General features: G+C 39.0%; 1 protein-coding gene across 3 annotated transcripts in view; it reads right to left on the reverse strand.

The window, feature by feature from the left end:
• The window catches only part of LOC119851057 (ATP-dependent translocase ABCB1-like), an 89618-nt gene that overhangs the window by 64693 nt on the left and 7615 nt on the right, over window positions 1-17310 (reverse strand). The window contains exons 2-6 of one of the 3 annotated variants that reach the window (XM_038390256.2): window positions 7932-8139; window positions 7320-7439; window positions 6692-6788; window positions 3185-3239; window positions 894-1047 (exon numbers count right to left, since the gene is read on the reverse strand). In XM_038390256.2, the coding sequence (XP_038246184.1) occupies window positions 894-1047; window positions 3185-3239; window positions 6692-6788; window positions 7320-7335 (322 nt within the window). In that variant the 5' untranslated portion in view covers window positions 7336-7439; window positions 7932-8139. The remainder of the gene's footprint in view (window positions 1-893; window positions 1048-3184; window positions 3240-6691; window positions 6789-7319; window positions 7440-7931; window positions 8140-17310) is intronic. The other 2 variants (XM_043509379.1, XM_038390257.2) reach the window with 2 other exon arrangements.

Consider the following 17310-nt stretch of genomic DNA (forward strand, 5'->3'; position numbering starts at 1 on the left):
CCTTTCAGTCTCAGCACTTGGTATTTAAGTGCACTGAAAGTGGCGTTCTCTGTAATCAATTAATTTTGTTCTGGGGGGGGGGGAGGAGCGGGGGGAAGAACAAAAAACAAAAACAAACAAAACAAAAAACCACACACACATTTAAACCAGAGGGCTTCTTGTTCTAACAAAGATATTAGAAACTCAGATTTTTTGTGTCCGTCAAAAGGAAGGTGATAGGAGCTCATGCCTGGAGAATTGAACCTTACATTGTAAAGTCTTTGGGGGCAGGGGCTCTGTCCTTTTGTTTGTCTATAAGTGCATGAAAATGTATATTTCATTTCAATATTATAATACTTATATTTAATAAATAAATAGCATTACAAGTATCATGCATGCTTACCTTGTTTGCCATTACTGGGTAAGGCTTTAATAAATGATTTAATCATTTATTTATTAATATCTCTAACTGTGACTTTCAAAATGCCTCTTATTTTTGAGATATTTTAATATGTATTTTGCCTGTTTTCTTTTCCATATACCTCATCTTGCAATTTCACATTCATCCATTTTTTTCTTTCCTCAACTCCACATTTAGTGTCACAGGACATTTCCATTTCTATGACATTTCAAAAGTACCAGCTCTGTAGAAATCAGTACAACAGTTAATGTGCGCTTTTAATATTTTAGCAAGACATGGAAACAAGGGACAAAGTTAACCTCTGGCATATCTCCTCCGTAATAAGAGGGCCACAGATTAATTTGGCTCAGCCATTAGGAGCAAGCTGACTCCATTGGATTCATTACCCAGAGGATAAGCTGCCATTCCTTCCTGTTTTTATTGTAATGCAGATTATTCTCTCCATACAAGCCTTATTCTAATGTCACCAATTAAAAACGAGGACAGTTCTTACCTGAAGAAGATAGGTTTCCTGGAACAACAACAACAAAACTATCTGTCATATCTCCAAAGATTATCATCATGATTGGGAGAGCTGCTCCATGAAGGATTGCGACGGCAGAGCCTAGCACCATTAGTAATTTATCCAACCAATCAGCGTACCGAAACTGAAAAGGGGAACACCTTCATGTGAAAATGGAAACACTTTCATTGCTGAAAACTTCTCTAATTTCATGCATTAAAAAAAGGGCTAACACAACATTAGAGATGAACAGTTAAGATAACAAGTAATCAGAAAAGCTTATGGCTTGTATACGCACATTTTTATATCATCCCACTCTGATTAGAATTTAAATTGACAAAAATAAATTTAAAGTTATAGAAATAAGCCATACTGATGCAAGCATCTTTATATTTAGGGCCCTACCAAAATCAGTACATTTTGGTCAATTTCACGATCATAGGATTTTAAAAATCATAAATTTCATGATTTCAGCTATTTAAATCTGAAATATCAGTGTTTTAATTGTAGGGGTCATGACCCAAAAAGGAACTGTGTGGGGGGTTGCAAGGTTATTGTAGGTGGGGTTGTGGTACTGTTACTCTTACTAGTGGGATTTTGTGCAGCTAGAATAATATTATCTACTGCATAAAATATTTCCTATTTAGAATAGTGTGGTTCTCGATACAGAGACAGACAATTTTGTCCTTAAACTCCCACTGAAAACCAACAGAAGTTAGACCTGGAGGACAAAATTTGGCTGGCATTTTGCAATATAAAAGAAAAACATTCTCTAGGTATTTGAACTCTCAGTGTAATTTAGCTACCTTGTTAAAAATAATTAAATTAAAAATTATACTGAATAGAGGAGCTGACAAGAACCCACAAAAATCAGCAAATCCAGAGTGAAGGGTATACGAGTCCTTTTATCTAAAAGCCAAAAATTAGAGATAATCTTACTTCATCTTTTGTTTTTAATTTAATCACAAAATGCCTAGATATTGCAACTCATACAAAGTAGAGAGGAGATAATAGAAAAGTTTGTAGTTGCTTGAGGATGCTCATAAGCAATAATTCTGTGGACTTTCCTATGAATCTCTATTATTGTTCATGGATGCCAACATCTGTTACCCTATTAGAGGCCAAACAGTAGTAATTAACATTCCATATGCACAAAGCATATCTAATATACCTAAGCACAAAAGAATGAGTTAAAAGCAAAGATTTCATCCTGGCTGGAGACTCCAGTATAAAAATCAGTCATTAAGGGGTTGTCTACACTTATGCCAGATATATACTAGAAAAAGTTTGCTGGTATAACTATACTGGCAAACCCTCCTATTGTACACAGCTTATATTGTCAAAAAAGTACTTTTGTTGGTATCGTTTATACGAGTTTTCCAAATGAAATAAGCTATAGCAGCAAAAGCACTTTAATGCCAGTATAACTGCATCTACAAGTACAACTTTTATGGATATAGAAATATCACAAAAATCACACCCCTAACTGACATTACTATACCAGTAAAAGTCTGTAGTGTATGCCTGTCCTCAAAGGTTTTGCCACTTTAACTATACTGGTATAGATACAGCAACAACAAACAAAAAAACCTGTAGTCTGAACACAGTTATACTGGTATTAAAACACTTACACGGATATAGCTTATTCTAGTTCAGGTACCAAAATAAGCTATTCTAGTATAAGGCACTTTTATACTGGTAAAACTGCATCTACACTAATGTTTTTAGTGATATAACTTTGTAAAAAGCATGGCTGCTACTCTGAAACTTTGTAAAGTATAATACCCCTAATTGACATAGTAATGCAGGTAAAACTTTTAAGGCCAGGTCTACACTACAAACTTTTGTCAGCATAGCTATGTTGGTTGGTGTCATAGGTGCTGCCACATCCCCTGGCTTGAAGTGATTTCAATTATATACAGGGTTTACAGTTTGGTTCAGTAGCTCTTGCACCCCCACTATACAAGTTGTTCCGGTACCCTTGGTCAGGGTGTGAAGAGGTGTGGTCCCTGACTTACAGTTCTGCCAGCAAAATCCCCTAGGTAGATGCAGTTATACCAGTAAAATTGCACTTTTGCCAGTACACGTTACTTTACTTGTGGGGGAGGGATGTGTGGGGAATAAGCTATACAGGCAAAAGCAGTGTTTAGCTGATATAAACTGTGTCCACACAGGTATATCAGAAATGTAGATCAGGCCTGATCAGCAAGACTTGAGACATTAAAAAACACTGTTTAAAGTACATTATTAAACTTGAATATATATTTAGCATTATATCTTACCATTGTTAACGGGCTGACCACATTAGGTTTCTTTGGCTGCTTCTTGTCCTCATTGCTGAGTTTGAATGATTTACAATGCATTAAAACAAAGAAAAAAATTTAACTGCAACTCTAACATTTAAAGTAGTAATACAGTTAAATCTAAACAAAATTAAACAAGAATGTAAGAGACAACATAAAATGAAGATGATTTGCAGATTATTCTTCGTTTATTTCTGTAAATATTGTCTGCAAGGTGTTTAAGAAACTGAGGCCAACTATATTAAAGAACATTAACATGGTACTTCTCCAAAAGTTCATTTGAAAGGAAATTAACATTTTTGGTCAATCTGCTAGATTTCAGAAACTCACTAATAGTAGCTCTGGGTAATCTTTTGAAATAGATTGACTAGTCTATGCATCTTGATTTTTTACTGAATCCCTACTTTTGGCAAACATGTAGATTATGGTCTCTCCAAGCTCACCCAAAGGTGAGAGTACTGTAGAGATCAAAAAAGGAGTTTAGGACCCAGTCCGCAAACTGGGCCATACAGAAGAATCTTTATGCATATGTGGAGCCCCATTCACTTCAGTACAACTCTATTGGTGTAAGGGTCCTCCTGCATAGATTAGCTTGCAGGATTTGCGGCCTGGTTTCTGAGAAAGCAAGGTATTGAGTAGAATCTGTTACCAAGGAAAAGAGAAGACTATAGTGGGAAAAAAATTAAAAGTTGGAGGGGAGAGTGTAACCTATTGTGATGGTCACATATTTAGTACAACCTAATGACAAACACAGAAAAAATATTCACAGTTTCCAGGGAAGTTTCCCTCCTGCAGTCTCTTCCAGTACTAGACTTCTATGATTCTAACTTATCTGGAGTTATTTCACTTTTAACATTATTGCAACACAATCTGGTGTCCATAGGGTATTATATGGTCATTCACTCCAGAAACTCCAGCTGTAGTTATTTTATGCAATAAAGTGAGAAATCCACACTTAGTCCCAATCATGCAATCAGATCTGTGCAAGCTGTACTGACTCAGTGGCAAAACACCAAAAGCTGCCACAGCTTTGTCTACAGTAGCACTTCGACTAGTGCATGATAGCACTAGCAGGAAATTTTTTTCTAAAATTCCTTAGTGTAGATAAGGTTTTATTACAATATTATGACTGTATCACGTCATTATTATAACCCTGAGTTTCAGTAGCAAGGTCCATATCCAAAATAGTTGCAGCTTTCTGGCCAGATTTAAATAAAAGAAAGATGATCATACTTGTGCAATGCAGCTATCACACAGTAACCATAGACTATGAACTCCACCCAACAGGTGATAGGCACATTCCTCAATTAAAGCCTCACCATATCTTTCCTTTAATAAATACTTCTAAAAATTAGAAAAATGTATATAGCCATTGAGCACTGAGACCTAATTAATATTTAGTTGAAAATATGACAAATAGTTCCAGCATTTTACAGCTTTGTATTAGTTCGTCTTTTCCTGAGGGTTGGTCTAAACTAAAAAGTTAGGTTGGCTTAGCTACATCACTCAGGGTTATGAAAAGTTTCACATCCTGTACAATTAAGCTGACTTAAGCCCCTATACACAGAAGAATTCTTCCATCAACCTAGCTGCCTCCTCTTGGAGTGGTGGATTTACTATATTACTGTTGCTGTAGTAAGTGTCTAAGTTACATCACATTCCAATACAGATTAAACTGAGGATGTTAGTAGATGTTGCCTTCTTTGCAACAGTAAAGAGAATATAAATTAATCTATTGTTGTATGCAGTGTAGTTGTAGCCGTGTAGGTCCCAGATATTAGGAAGACAAGGTAGATGAGGTACCTTTCCCACACCTGAAGAAGGGCTCTGTGGCTCGAAAGCTTCTCTCTCCCACCAGCAGAAGTTGGTCCAATAAACAATATTACTCTCACCCACCTTGTCTCTATAAGATCATCCATCAAGGACAAAAAGCAGGGGGGTCGAATTTTAGCCGACAATATTTTCACAATAAACTAGTATCCTCATACCTTGTGGTTACCATATAATCAGAATTGACAGTTTTTTCCCCTCTCAGTGTTACTGACTTATTAGAATGTATCACTCGGTAAGTACTAATGCTAATGAGTAACTGGATACCCATTTTCAGAACTCAAGGAGAGCAACAAAGTACTATAAACTTTTAGGGGCTATCTTCATCCAATGTAGTCAGGAAATGTGCTTAGTGTGAAATAGGAGGAAGATTAATCCAGTGATACGATTCTCTTTGTATGGTCAGTTATCCGTTCTGGAATCTTCCACCAAAGAAGCTAAGGAAAGGCCCACACCTCTAGAGATTTTGCTGAAAAAAAATCCCACACTTTGCAGTTAAAGCCTCCTAGACGCATTTAGATGTTATGACAGCAAAGGCAGAAAATCAAAGTATTTCATGGATTTTATGGGAGAGCTATAGGCTCAGGGATGCCCAGGAAGGTCCAGATGAAAGATCAAATATTGCTGATTTTTTCCCCTCTAACAATGGCAGTGGTGATCCTTTGTGTTTGCAAAGTAACAGTTACACACACCCATATCAGGCTCACCTGTGACAAAGCACTTCTCTCCAGCTTGTGCCCTGAAACCTCCCAATTCTTAGAATTTCCCTTCAAGCTGTACTCAACCCTCCACCTCTAACATATTTATGAGGATTCATGTCTTCTGGTGATCCTGTTACATGGCATGGGAAGCCATGAGTTGAGGCACTGTGCAATTTTCTAAATAGAGAGGGGGACAAAACTCACAGAATCCATTCCTGCCACAGTTCACTACTATACGAGGTAGATGGATGAAGTAGTAGGAATGGTGTTCAGGATATATAAAACTGTCCTTGACCCTTGGGTACATCTACATTACCAGTGTGGGTTTATCCATTGCTGTAGTAAATCCATGCCCTTGAAAGGCAGTAGCTAGTTTGAGAGAAGAATTCTTCTGTCAACCTAGCAGTGTCTACGCTGTGGCTTAGGTTGCTTAACTACATCTCTCAGGGGTGTGAATTTCACACCTTTTAGCAACATAGCTAGGTCAACCTAAGTTTAAAGGAGTAGACAGCCTTAGTCACCCCTACTAAAAAAAACATAATTCCTACTTAACTTTCGGGCACATGTGCTTTAGCTGTCCATTATCTATTCCGGCTTCAGTTCTAGCACTATTTTAGATATGCCTTTTAATGAAGTATAACTGATACAACTGCCACTCCTCTCTCTATGAGAAAGAACAAGGAGCAAGATGAAAGAATTCTGTCTCTATCCCATTGCCCCTATAAAAGGCTCAGTCAGTGTTGCTGGCTCAAGTCTGCTAGTTAGACTTTATTTGACCTAATGAATTCAATAGGAGACAAATAATTTGGCAGATATTTTATTTATATTTGAAAGAATAGATTTCAAAAGAATTTTGTACATGGGAAAAGTATGCAATTTATGTAAAATGTATTTCAAGGTAAAATCTGATCCTAAATATTTTAAAATGCTAACAATATTTTAAAATAATATTTACCATTTGCTTTTGGATTCACAGTCCTGATCTGGTACAGCAGCATTACCAGCTCTTCCATTCACAGACGTTCTTTCATTTTCAGTCCCCATTTTAATCTCTTTAGGAAATTAATCATCACAGAAAAATTTAGTTAAGAGTCAGCACATTACAGAGTATACGGCTATTAAGCTGAGGACAAATATGTTGATGACATTTTATTTGAAACTGGCATCATATTCTGCCTTCAGTTTTTAAGCTTTTCTTCAGTACCCACGTTAATCTAGTTAGGAAATTTAGCATCTCAGAAAATTTAATTATAAGATAGCATTTAACTGAGGGAACATACAGCTATTAAGTTCAGGATAAATATCTAGATGAAATTTTGTTTAAAACCAGGATGATATTCTGTCTTCAGTTTTTCAGCAGAACTCCCCATGGAAATCAATATATTTGCTTATGTGTATATACACATGCATTTGTATCTGCATGATCCCTCTGAGTATCATTTTCTGTAATTTATCATAGTTATAAAACAAACAGCAATATAATGTGTTTATTTAGAGGAGCCTGCAGTTACTCTGGCTTTTTCTTTTACATATCCTTGAATTTTGTTAAATTTCTGGTATAAAAATAAAATGTACTGACTTACCATGAGAATTGTTCATAGTTACCTCCTCTTCTGCTTTTCTGGAAGGCTATAAAGCAATTGATGGGTCTACTGTGGTTAGAGACATGTAATTGAACTGGACTTTACTCATCCTCTATTAAACTGTAATGAAAAAGCATTCAATAGCTTATGTTTGCCAGCTTTTGCCACTCCCTTTGGACCTTGCCTAGCCCCTTGAGGTTAATGTGTGTGTGTGCGCGCTCTTAACTCCGCCCTTCCAAAGGAGAATGTTTAACAAAGTCTTGACTGAACTACTAGGTTACTGTCACTCATGTAAACAGCTCCAAAGAGTCCCCTAATATCCCAACTCAAGGAAAATCCTTGCTATTTACTAAGGACTTTATAAGCCTGTTAATTCTCAGGATTGCTTCCCCACTGTATTAGGGATGGTGCAGAATAGCACTGCTTCAAGAGATGTTCCAGGAGAAATTCCTCCTTAGTGCGAGTGAACCCATTATAACAGCCCAAATCATGGTAGGTAGGAAAGACAGGATTAGTGCCCTACCTTGTCCCTGCCCCCATTAGGGTGTTTTGCACCAGAAGGAACAGTTCTTTTGCACCAAGGAGCGTATCCTGCCTTGCCTGATTACTTACACAACAGCAGAGCATGGTCTGGTCCAAATGAAGAAGTCTAGCAGAGATGCTTTGGGACACTGAATCACACAGCTAAATCACATAATCTAGTTTAATTCAGGATATAGTCTCCTTCAATTTGCTCATCCTGAAGTCTAGTATGAATAATCTGGATAATCATAACATCCTGGTGGCTTTCATTTCAGGGTTTGATTTGTTACTTCAACAGCTGAGAAAGAAAAGGAAATTAGCTGTTGCTACCAGCTAATCAAACATGCACAAACCTCTTAGGACAGGGGTCTCCAAACTTTAAGATGAGGACCATATTAGATTTTTGAAGGGGCTTCGTGGGTCGAAGTGACTGAAAAAATTAAATATATGCAAAATTGTTAAAAGAAATTTTAGGATTAGTGAGAAGTATGGTACTGATGTTTCTGACAAAATTGCATTTAGCTGTGGTTCAAAGTTAGTGTTCCCCATCATCAAAATTGATTGTATATGTTTATTAGACAAGGTCTATCTGTAGTTGGATTTTACATATTTCATCATTGAAAAAATGTTTTCACACACCTAAGTAGTGCCAAACATTGAATTAATCCACGGACAAAGTTTACATGAGCATATTGATCACTTGGCAGGCATTTATAGAACTCTACCGGATTTCCTGCCTTATATTTGTCCTTCAACAAGTCATTGGATTGCAGGTCAATCACTTCCATTTGAAGTTCAGGTGGCAGTTTTTCAAGATTGCAATCAAATGGGTTTTGGAACATCAAGGTCAGAGAAATGCTCCTGGAACTGTACTTTCAGATCAGAAATGATTTCTTGTGCAAACCTAGTTGGGAATTGTGATTCAGTTTCTTGGTTGAACTTTTCACAACATGTAAAATGAGCAAAGCAGTCCCTCATCAGTTGCAACTCTAAAAGAACTAGTTTTTACCTGAATGCTTTCACCTGGGTGTACCCCAGGTAAGCCCATTTTCCCCTTGTAATCCAAGATTGAAATCATTCATGTGCTTGGTCAAGTCTACGACAAAAGCTAATTTCCAAAGCCATTCACTGTTTGTGAGTAAAGTTAGGTTTGTTTGTTTGTTTTTTTTAATATTTAAGAAGATTTCAATTTCAGTTCCAAGTTTGAAAAAAAAAATCACAACAAAACCTTTCCACAGCTAAGCCATCAAACTGAAGTGTGGTAGGGCAAATAGTGATATTCTGATTCTATTTCCACCAGAAATGCTTGGAACTGAAGATGATGTTTAAGTCCATGTGAGCGAATGAAATTCATGGTTGAAACTATGGGTTCCATAACACATGACAAATCCAAATATTTCCCACACAATGCTTGCTGATCAAGAATCATAGGCTTGGGACAGCCCGCACTTTCACAAGCTTTGTAAATTTGTCCAACCAAACCTTTTTTTGAACTACACACATTTCTACCTCCATCGGCTGTAATGCACTTCAGTTGTTTCCATTGCAGGTTGTATTGAGAAAGTGACTTTTCAACTTCTTTGAAAAAAAAAAAAAAAAATCTTGTCACCTGTGGTTGTTCTATGCATAGTATGCACAGAAGCTAGTTCTTCCTTAACTTCAAAATTACTGCTGACCCTGTGAATAAACAGCAGCTGCGAAGAATTGGAACTATCGGTTGACTTGTCAAGTGCGAGGGAAAGCCACTAATTCCTTAGCCTTTTCATTCAGCTGGAAAATTATATTACTGCCAACATCTCAATTCTGCGAGTGTTTGCTGAAAGACTAATTGTCTTAAATTAATCTACTTTTTCTGGGCATATTTCTTCAGCTGCTTGAATCATACATATTTTAACTAGCTTGCCATCAGTAAATGGTTTTCCTTGTTTTGCTAATAGTGTGCCACTCAGAAGCTAGCTCTTGTTGCAGCTTTGTTCTCGGTTTTCTTCTTCTTAAATATAAAATTGTTGTGACGATAAGCCATGTTTCATGGATTCTAATTTATCTGTAGCTTTCCCGTAAATTGAGAGTAGTTCGATAAGTGCTTGGTTTCATAAGGTCAACAAATGTTGTATTTTTAGCACTGCAATAGTTTTGTTACATATTAAACACAATGCTTTACTACCTGATTCGACAACAAAATAGTCCACACTCCATTGTTCTTTAAACACATGATATTCAGAATCAACCTCTCTTCTGTCCTTTTCCTGACATAATTGCCCCAATTGCAACAGACTTAAACACAACGAATATACATTTGTCACTAGTCTGACACACGCTAAGACAAAAACCCCCGGGAAACAGTGACTCATCACACATCCGCTCCCTTCCTGCTAGTAACCTATCTACTGTGTGCTCGTTGGCTCCGAGACCCTGGCAGGAATGCAGTGACATCATGAAGTTCTGCTGTCGCTCTGGGGTTTCTGCTACTGGCCCCTGGCTAGCTAGGGTTCTGCCACTGGCCCCACCCAGCGCCCACTGCCAGCCTGGGTGAATGAACCCAGGCTGGCAGTGGGCTGAGACCCTGCCTCTGCTCTGCGATTCTTGCCATGGGCTCCTGCAAGCTGGGGTCCCACCACCCAATGCAATGTTGGTTGGGGAGACTGGACAAATCAAAGCCTTGGGCTGAAGTTTGGAGATCCCTGTCTTAGGGCACCAAAAATCCAATCCTGTTCTTAAAAAGGTAAAAATTTTTAAAACAAAAAAGGAAAAAAATACATCTGGAACTTAGGCTGTTACATTTTAAAAGAGCAATTCCAAAAAAATTAAGCACCCAAAATAGCTTTCTTGGGAGGTCAACTTAAAAGTTACAAGCAAACAAAAGCATCTGGGGTTAGCATGGTGAAGTCCACGAGCCTTAAAAACAAACAAACAGAAATAAACCTAATTGCGTCTTTCTAAATATTCCTAATTTACTTACATATTTGGGTTGTTAAAATTAGTTCTAGATATGATCTGATGATTTTCATATCTGGTTCAAACTTGACAGCATTCCTGCTGCCCATCTCTTCAGCCCAGACAAAGGGAAAGTTGCTTTCCCAATTTTAAGATTCCTAGCCTTCCCATTGACTCTTTTGGTCAGGTGCCCACTTCCCCCCCCCTTTACCTTGAGGACTTTTTAAACCTTTTACAGGTAAAGCAAGTAGAGAACAGCTACAAAGAGGGATTTTACAGCTAACTGGCTGGGTGGGTGTCCATTAAAGGGAGCTACCCCCCTCCTCCCACACACTATTTATCACAAGTCCAAAAACCTGCAACCCACAACTCAACAAAATGTAAAGCCATTTTTAAAAAAAGCAAGTCCAATTCTGCTTATTATATGCTGGCTTTTTATACCTGCCACCCATTCTCCCAAGTCTCTTTAGCCATCAGGCCCAAAGAAGATCTCTAATTTTTTCCAGGGTCACACTGTGTTCACAGGCTCCTGCTTGGCTCCCTTAATCTCTGTTCTTAGCTCTCCTCAGTTTCTATGTGATCTCTCTTCCCACTCACATTTCTACACAAAACATTACTCAGCCAAAAAGCTCCTGAGCAGGTTTACACACCTGTTATCTTTTGGACTTATTCTTCAATTAATATACCTGTAAACACAAGTTCACACCTCTCTCAATGGGGTTTAAACTCAACCATAACAACGTTTCAACAGTATTTATCCTCACAACAGCTCTGAGAGATACAGACATGCTATTATCCCCATTTTGCAGATGAGGATCTGAGGTACAAAGAGGCTGTGACTTTCCCAAAGTCACACAGGAAGCCAGTGATGGAGCAGGGAGTCGAACTGAGCTCTCCCAATAACCACGTTACTAATACCCAATACCTAACCACTGGGTCACCCTTCCTCTGCTGTGAAATAGCTGTGTTCAGCAAAGGTGTTCTGGACTAATAAGCACATACTAGAAGTAGGAACTGCCTTCATCAGTTGCTAGCCCAATTTTCTCAGGCTTTTTGTACTCTCTGCCATGCTGCTCCTGATGCATGGGAGGAGCTCCCTGTTAAAATTCATAAAAATCATGACCTTCTTCTTAGAATTCACCTGTGCCATGATAACTACAAATTACGTGACAAAGGACAGACAGTTGGTGTGCTCTGCCTGCTTTTTATTGTACTAGACATGATCATTTCCCTTTCATAGAGTTTTGGCCAAAAAGTACCATTAGATCATCTAGTCTGACCAGTACATCCCAGGCTATTACATTTCACTCAGTTACCCCTATAGTAAGCCCAATGACTACTAAACTCTGCCATAGACAGAGAAGAGACCAAAGTACCACCCATGACTTGCAATAGCAGAGAATTGGATAGATGAGAAATGCCCAAATGATCCTAGCAAGCAAACCACACCCGGTGCTACAGAGGAAAGCGAACTCCTCCCTTCCCAACCCCAAACATGGCAATCAGTATGACCTTGTGTGTGAGAGAAAAAACATACTTTCAAGGCATCTAGAAAGAGCACTGATCCTTCCCAGTCCCTGTCCACAGCTGCAAAGGGGACAATTGCTGATCTTTCAGAGGAAAGGATGAATAGAGTACTTCAAGTCAATGGTGCGTGAGGAGGAAAAAAATCCTTCCTGATCCCTACAGGTAACTAACTGAAGACCTGAAGGATGAGAATTGATTATATCATTATCTTAATGCAGAACTGCAAGTGTTATGAGCAGTTGAGGGCAATGCAGGCAATCTTCTTCCTATGGTATTTGTAGGAAGGGGATGAACAGTGGGACTCAGATTCCAAGGCCAGAAGGGATCACTACGACCATATGTTCTGGCTCACTCCCTATACACACAGGCCATAGAATTTCTCCCAGAGGCTTGATTAAAGCAGTGGTTCTCAATAAGGGTCACATGTACCCTGGGGTACATCAACTCATCTAGATATTTGTCTAGTTTTACAACAGGCTACATAAAAACCACTAACAAAGTCTGTGGAAACTACAATTTCATTCAGACAGTGTGAAAGTAAGCAATTTTTCAATAATAGTGTGTTGTGACACATTTATTTTGTAAGCAAGTGGTTTAAGTGAGGTGAAACTTGAGGTACACAAGACAAATAAAGAAAAAAGTACTTGTGGCACCTTAGAGACCAACAAATTTATTTGAGCATAAGCTTTTGTGAGCTACAGCTCATTTCATCGGATGCATTCAGTGGAAAATACAGTGGGGAGATTTACACACACACACACACACACACACACACACACACACACACACACAATGGGTTTTATCATGCACACTGTAGGAGAGTGATCACTTAAGATGAGCTATTACCCGCAGGAAGCGGGGGGAGGGGGGAGGAGGAAAACCTTTTGTGGTGATGATCAAGGTGGGCCATTTCCAGCAGTTAACAAGAACGTCTGAGGAACAGTGGGGGGTGGGGTGGGGGGGGAGAAATAACATGGGGAAATAGTTTTTCTATAAAGACTCATCCACTCCCAGTCTCTATTCAAGCTTAAAGTTAAATTGTATCCAGTTTGCAAATTAATTCCAATTCAGCAGTCTCTCGTTGGAGTCTATTTTTGAAGGGTTTTTTTTGTTGAAGGATAGCCACTCTTAGGTCTGTAATCGAGTGACCAGAGAGATTGAAGTGTTCTCCAACTGGTTTTTGAATGTTATAATTCTTGACGTCTGATTTGTGTCCATTCATTCTTTTACGTAGAGACTGTCCAGTTTGGCCAATGTACATGGCAGAGGGGCATTGCTGGCACATGATGGCATATATCACATTGGTAGATGCGCAGGTGAACGAGCCTCTGATAGTGTGGCTGATGTGATTAGGCCCTATGATGGTATCCCCTGAATAGATATGTGGACAGAGTTGGCAACGGGCTTTGTTGCAAGGATAGGTTCCTGGGTTAGTGGTTCTGTTGTGTGGTGTGTGGTTGCTGGTGAGTATTTGCTTCAGATTGGGGGGCTGTCTGTAAGCAAGGACTGGTCTATCTCCCAAGATCTGAGAGAGCGATGGCTCGTCCTTCAGGATAGGTTGTAGATCCTTGATGATGCGTTGGAGAGGTTTTAGTTGGGGGCTGAAGGTGATGGCTAGTGGCGTTCTGTTATTTCCTTTGTTGGGCCTCTCCTGTAGTAGGTGACTTCTGGGTACTCTTCTGGCTCTGTCAATCTGTTTCTTCACTTCAGCAGGTGGGTATTGTAAGAATGCATGATAGAGCTCTTGTAGATGTTTGTCTGTCTGAGGGGTTGGACCAAATGCGGTTATATCGTAGAGCTTGGCTGTAGACATTGGATCGTGTGGTGTGATCTGGATGAAAGCTAGAGGCATGTAGGTAGGTCAGTAGCTTTCCGATATAGGGTGGTGTTTATGTGACCATCGCTTATTAGCACTGTAGTGTCCAGGAAGTGGATCTCTTGTGTGGACTGGTCCAGGCTGAGGTTGATGGTGGGATGGAAATTGTTGAAATCATGGTGGAATTCTTCAAGGGCTTCTTTTCCATGGGTCCAGATGATGAAGATGTCATCAATGTAGCACAAGTAGAGTAGGGGCATTAGGGGACGAGAGCTGAGGAAGTGTTGTTCTAAGTCAGCCATAAAAATGTTGGCATACTGTGAGGCCATGTGGGTACCCATCACAGTGCTGCTGATTTGAAGGTATACATTGTCCCCAAATGTGAAATAGTCATGGGTGAGGACAAAGTCACAAAGTTCAGCCACCAAGTTAGCCGTGACATTATCGGGAATACTGTTCCTGACGGCTTGTAGTCCATCTTTGTGTGGAATGTTGGTGTAGAGGGCTTCTACATCCATAGTGGCTAGGATGGTGTTTTTAGGAAGATCACTGATGGATTGTAGTTTCCTCAGGAAGTCAGTGGTATCACAGCTGGGAGTGCTGGTAGCGTAGAGCCTGAGGAGGGAGTCTACATAGCCAGACAATCCTGCTGTCAGGGTGCCAAAGCCTGAGATGATGGGGCGTCCAGGATTTGCAGGTTTATGGATCTTGGGTAGCAGATTGAATACCCCAGGTCGGGGTTCCAGGGGTGTGTCTGTGCAGATTTGTTCTTGTGCTTTTTCAGGGAGTTTCTTGAGCAAATGCTGTAGTTTCTTTCGGTAACCCTCAGTGGGATCAGAGGGTAATGGCTTGTAGAAAGTGGTGCTGGAGAGCTGCCTAGTAGCCTCTTGTTCATATTCCGATCTATTCAGGATGACGACAGCACCTCCTTTGTCAGCCTTTTTGATTATGACGTCAGAGTTGTTTCTGAGGCTGTGGATGGCATTGTGTTCTGCACGGCTGAGGTTATGGGGCAAGTGATGCTGCTTTTCCACAATTTCAGCCCATGCACGTCGGTGGAAGCACTCTATGTAGAAGTCCAGTCTGTTATTTCGACCTTCAGGAGGGGTCTACCCAGAATCCTTCTTTGTAGTGTTGGTAGGAAGGTCCCAGTGGGTTAATACATTGGTTAGAGGCGTGTTGGAAATATTCCTTGAGTTGGAGACGTCGAAAATAGGATTCTAGGTCACCACAGAACTGTATCATGTTTGTGGGGGTGGAGGGGCAAAAGGAGAGGCCCTGAGATAGCCCAGCAGAAGAATCTGTCCTAAGAGTATAGTTGGACAGATTAACAATATTGCTGGGTGGGTTAAGGGAACCACTGTTGTGGCCCCTTGTGGCATGTAGTAGTTTCAAGAATTTAGTGTCCTTTTTCCTTTTGTAGAGAAGTAGTGTTTGTTGTAGATGGCTTGTCTAGTTTTTGTAAAATCCAGCCACAAGGAAGTTTGTGTGGAAGGTTGGTTCTTTATGATCAGATTCCTGAAAGGGGTAAAGGAATCTGGAAAAGTTGAGAACCACTGGATTAAAGCATGTCTTTTAAAAAGCTACCAAGATATCACTGTTCCCTCTTCTTTCCCTAACCTCGTGTTTGTAGCCATATGTTATTCTGGTAATATACTAAAACTGTAACCTCTTTGGAGGAGGACTGTCTGTTATCACATGTGCGTAGAGAGCCTAGCACAATAAAGACCCAAACACTGATTAGGGCCCCTAGGCATTACCTCATTACAAATAATATTAAACAAATTATGGAAATAAATTGGAATTCTTAGTTACCAATATTATTTATATCCAGTAGTGCAGTGAATCTGCATAGTTCTGAGGAATGGGTAAAAATTTGCCAAACATTAAGCAAGAATCCTTGTCCTAGAAAGAGTTATGCCAGTATCCTGCATGATTTTCCAGGTGACAACTATTCTTTTTTATACTGGCAAGCAATGGGACACTCAAGATTTATCAGCTATAAGATATTAGAGGTTTCAAAATTAATCCTAAAAACTCATTCCAGGCTGAAAATTAATGTACACATGTTAAGCCCACAGAAAGTTTTCTTCAGCAAAGTGTATCAATGTTATGTGAGTTTTTGACCTTGAAAAGTTTTTAAAATATGTTATGGTTCCACTGGATTTATGTAAGCAATTACAAACACTTAAATCTTAACAACCTGCCAGGTGACTATGAGTGCATATGACCTTTAAACAAGTGAATTTACATGCACGGGGGGGGGAGGGTGCAGGAAACCAGAACAAATGAACTGATCTGATCCATCCTTTGTGTCAGAGATCAATTCACTTACAAACTTGTCATTAGATTCTTATAAGAAGGCAAATTATTTAGAAGACATGATATGTTATTGGTCCTCAGGTACATCTCTGTATTTAAAGTGTAAAACCCAAATCTTTAAAATACTTTGAAATATAAAGCCTCTGACCAGAGTGAAAATTAATTTAGACCCATCATTTTTTCTTAAAACAAACAAATTAAAAACCAATATATAACTACAATCCTACAGAAAGTCAGTTTTGGATTGTATATAGACCCCATTCTAGCCTGAAGTCAGTGGGACTACTTACATACTTAAAATGACTTGCTTAAGTGCTTTGCTGCATAGGATCTTTAAAGCTAGATCCAAATCCCACTGAAGTAAATGGAAGACTTTCCACTGACTTCAATGGGAATAGGATCAGACTAAGATTGGGATGGCTCCCACACATTCAACTCATTTCTAAAAGACACGAAAGCTTATGCTCTAATAAATTTGTTAGTCTCTAAGGTGCCACAAGTACTCCTTTTCTTCTTATGATTTACAGTTGCCTTAAAATTCCTAGAATTAATTTGTTCACACATGGAAAATATGGATTTGCTTCAAATTTTAGATAATCTGCTTAATCCAGACTGTCTGGATTAAAAGAGTTTAAAGTTTCTCACAGCATTCCATTATTTTGTTGTAATACTTTCTCATTCCTTTATTAATAAAATAATAATAAAATAATAAATTAGTGAAATACAATAAAAGTATCAGAATATCAATTAGAATAGCAGTTTCTACTAACTGCTTTGAATAGCATAGCCATAAAAAAAACCTGAAGACCAAAACTCCATTCTAAATACATTTGATTGAGCCTAGTAGTGGAGACTGAACCATTTAAACTA

Source organism: Dermochelys coriacea, chromosome 2 (genome assembly GCF_009764565.3).
Source record: "Dermochelys coriacea isolate rDerCor1 chromosome 2, rDerCor1.pri.v4, whole genome shotgun sequence".
Classification (NCBI taxonomy): Eukaryota; Metazoa; Chordata; order Testudines; family Dermochelyidae; genus Dermochelys; species Dermochelys coriacea.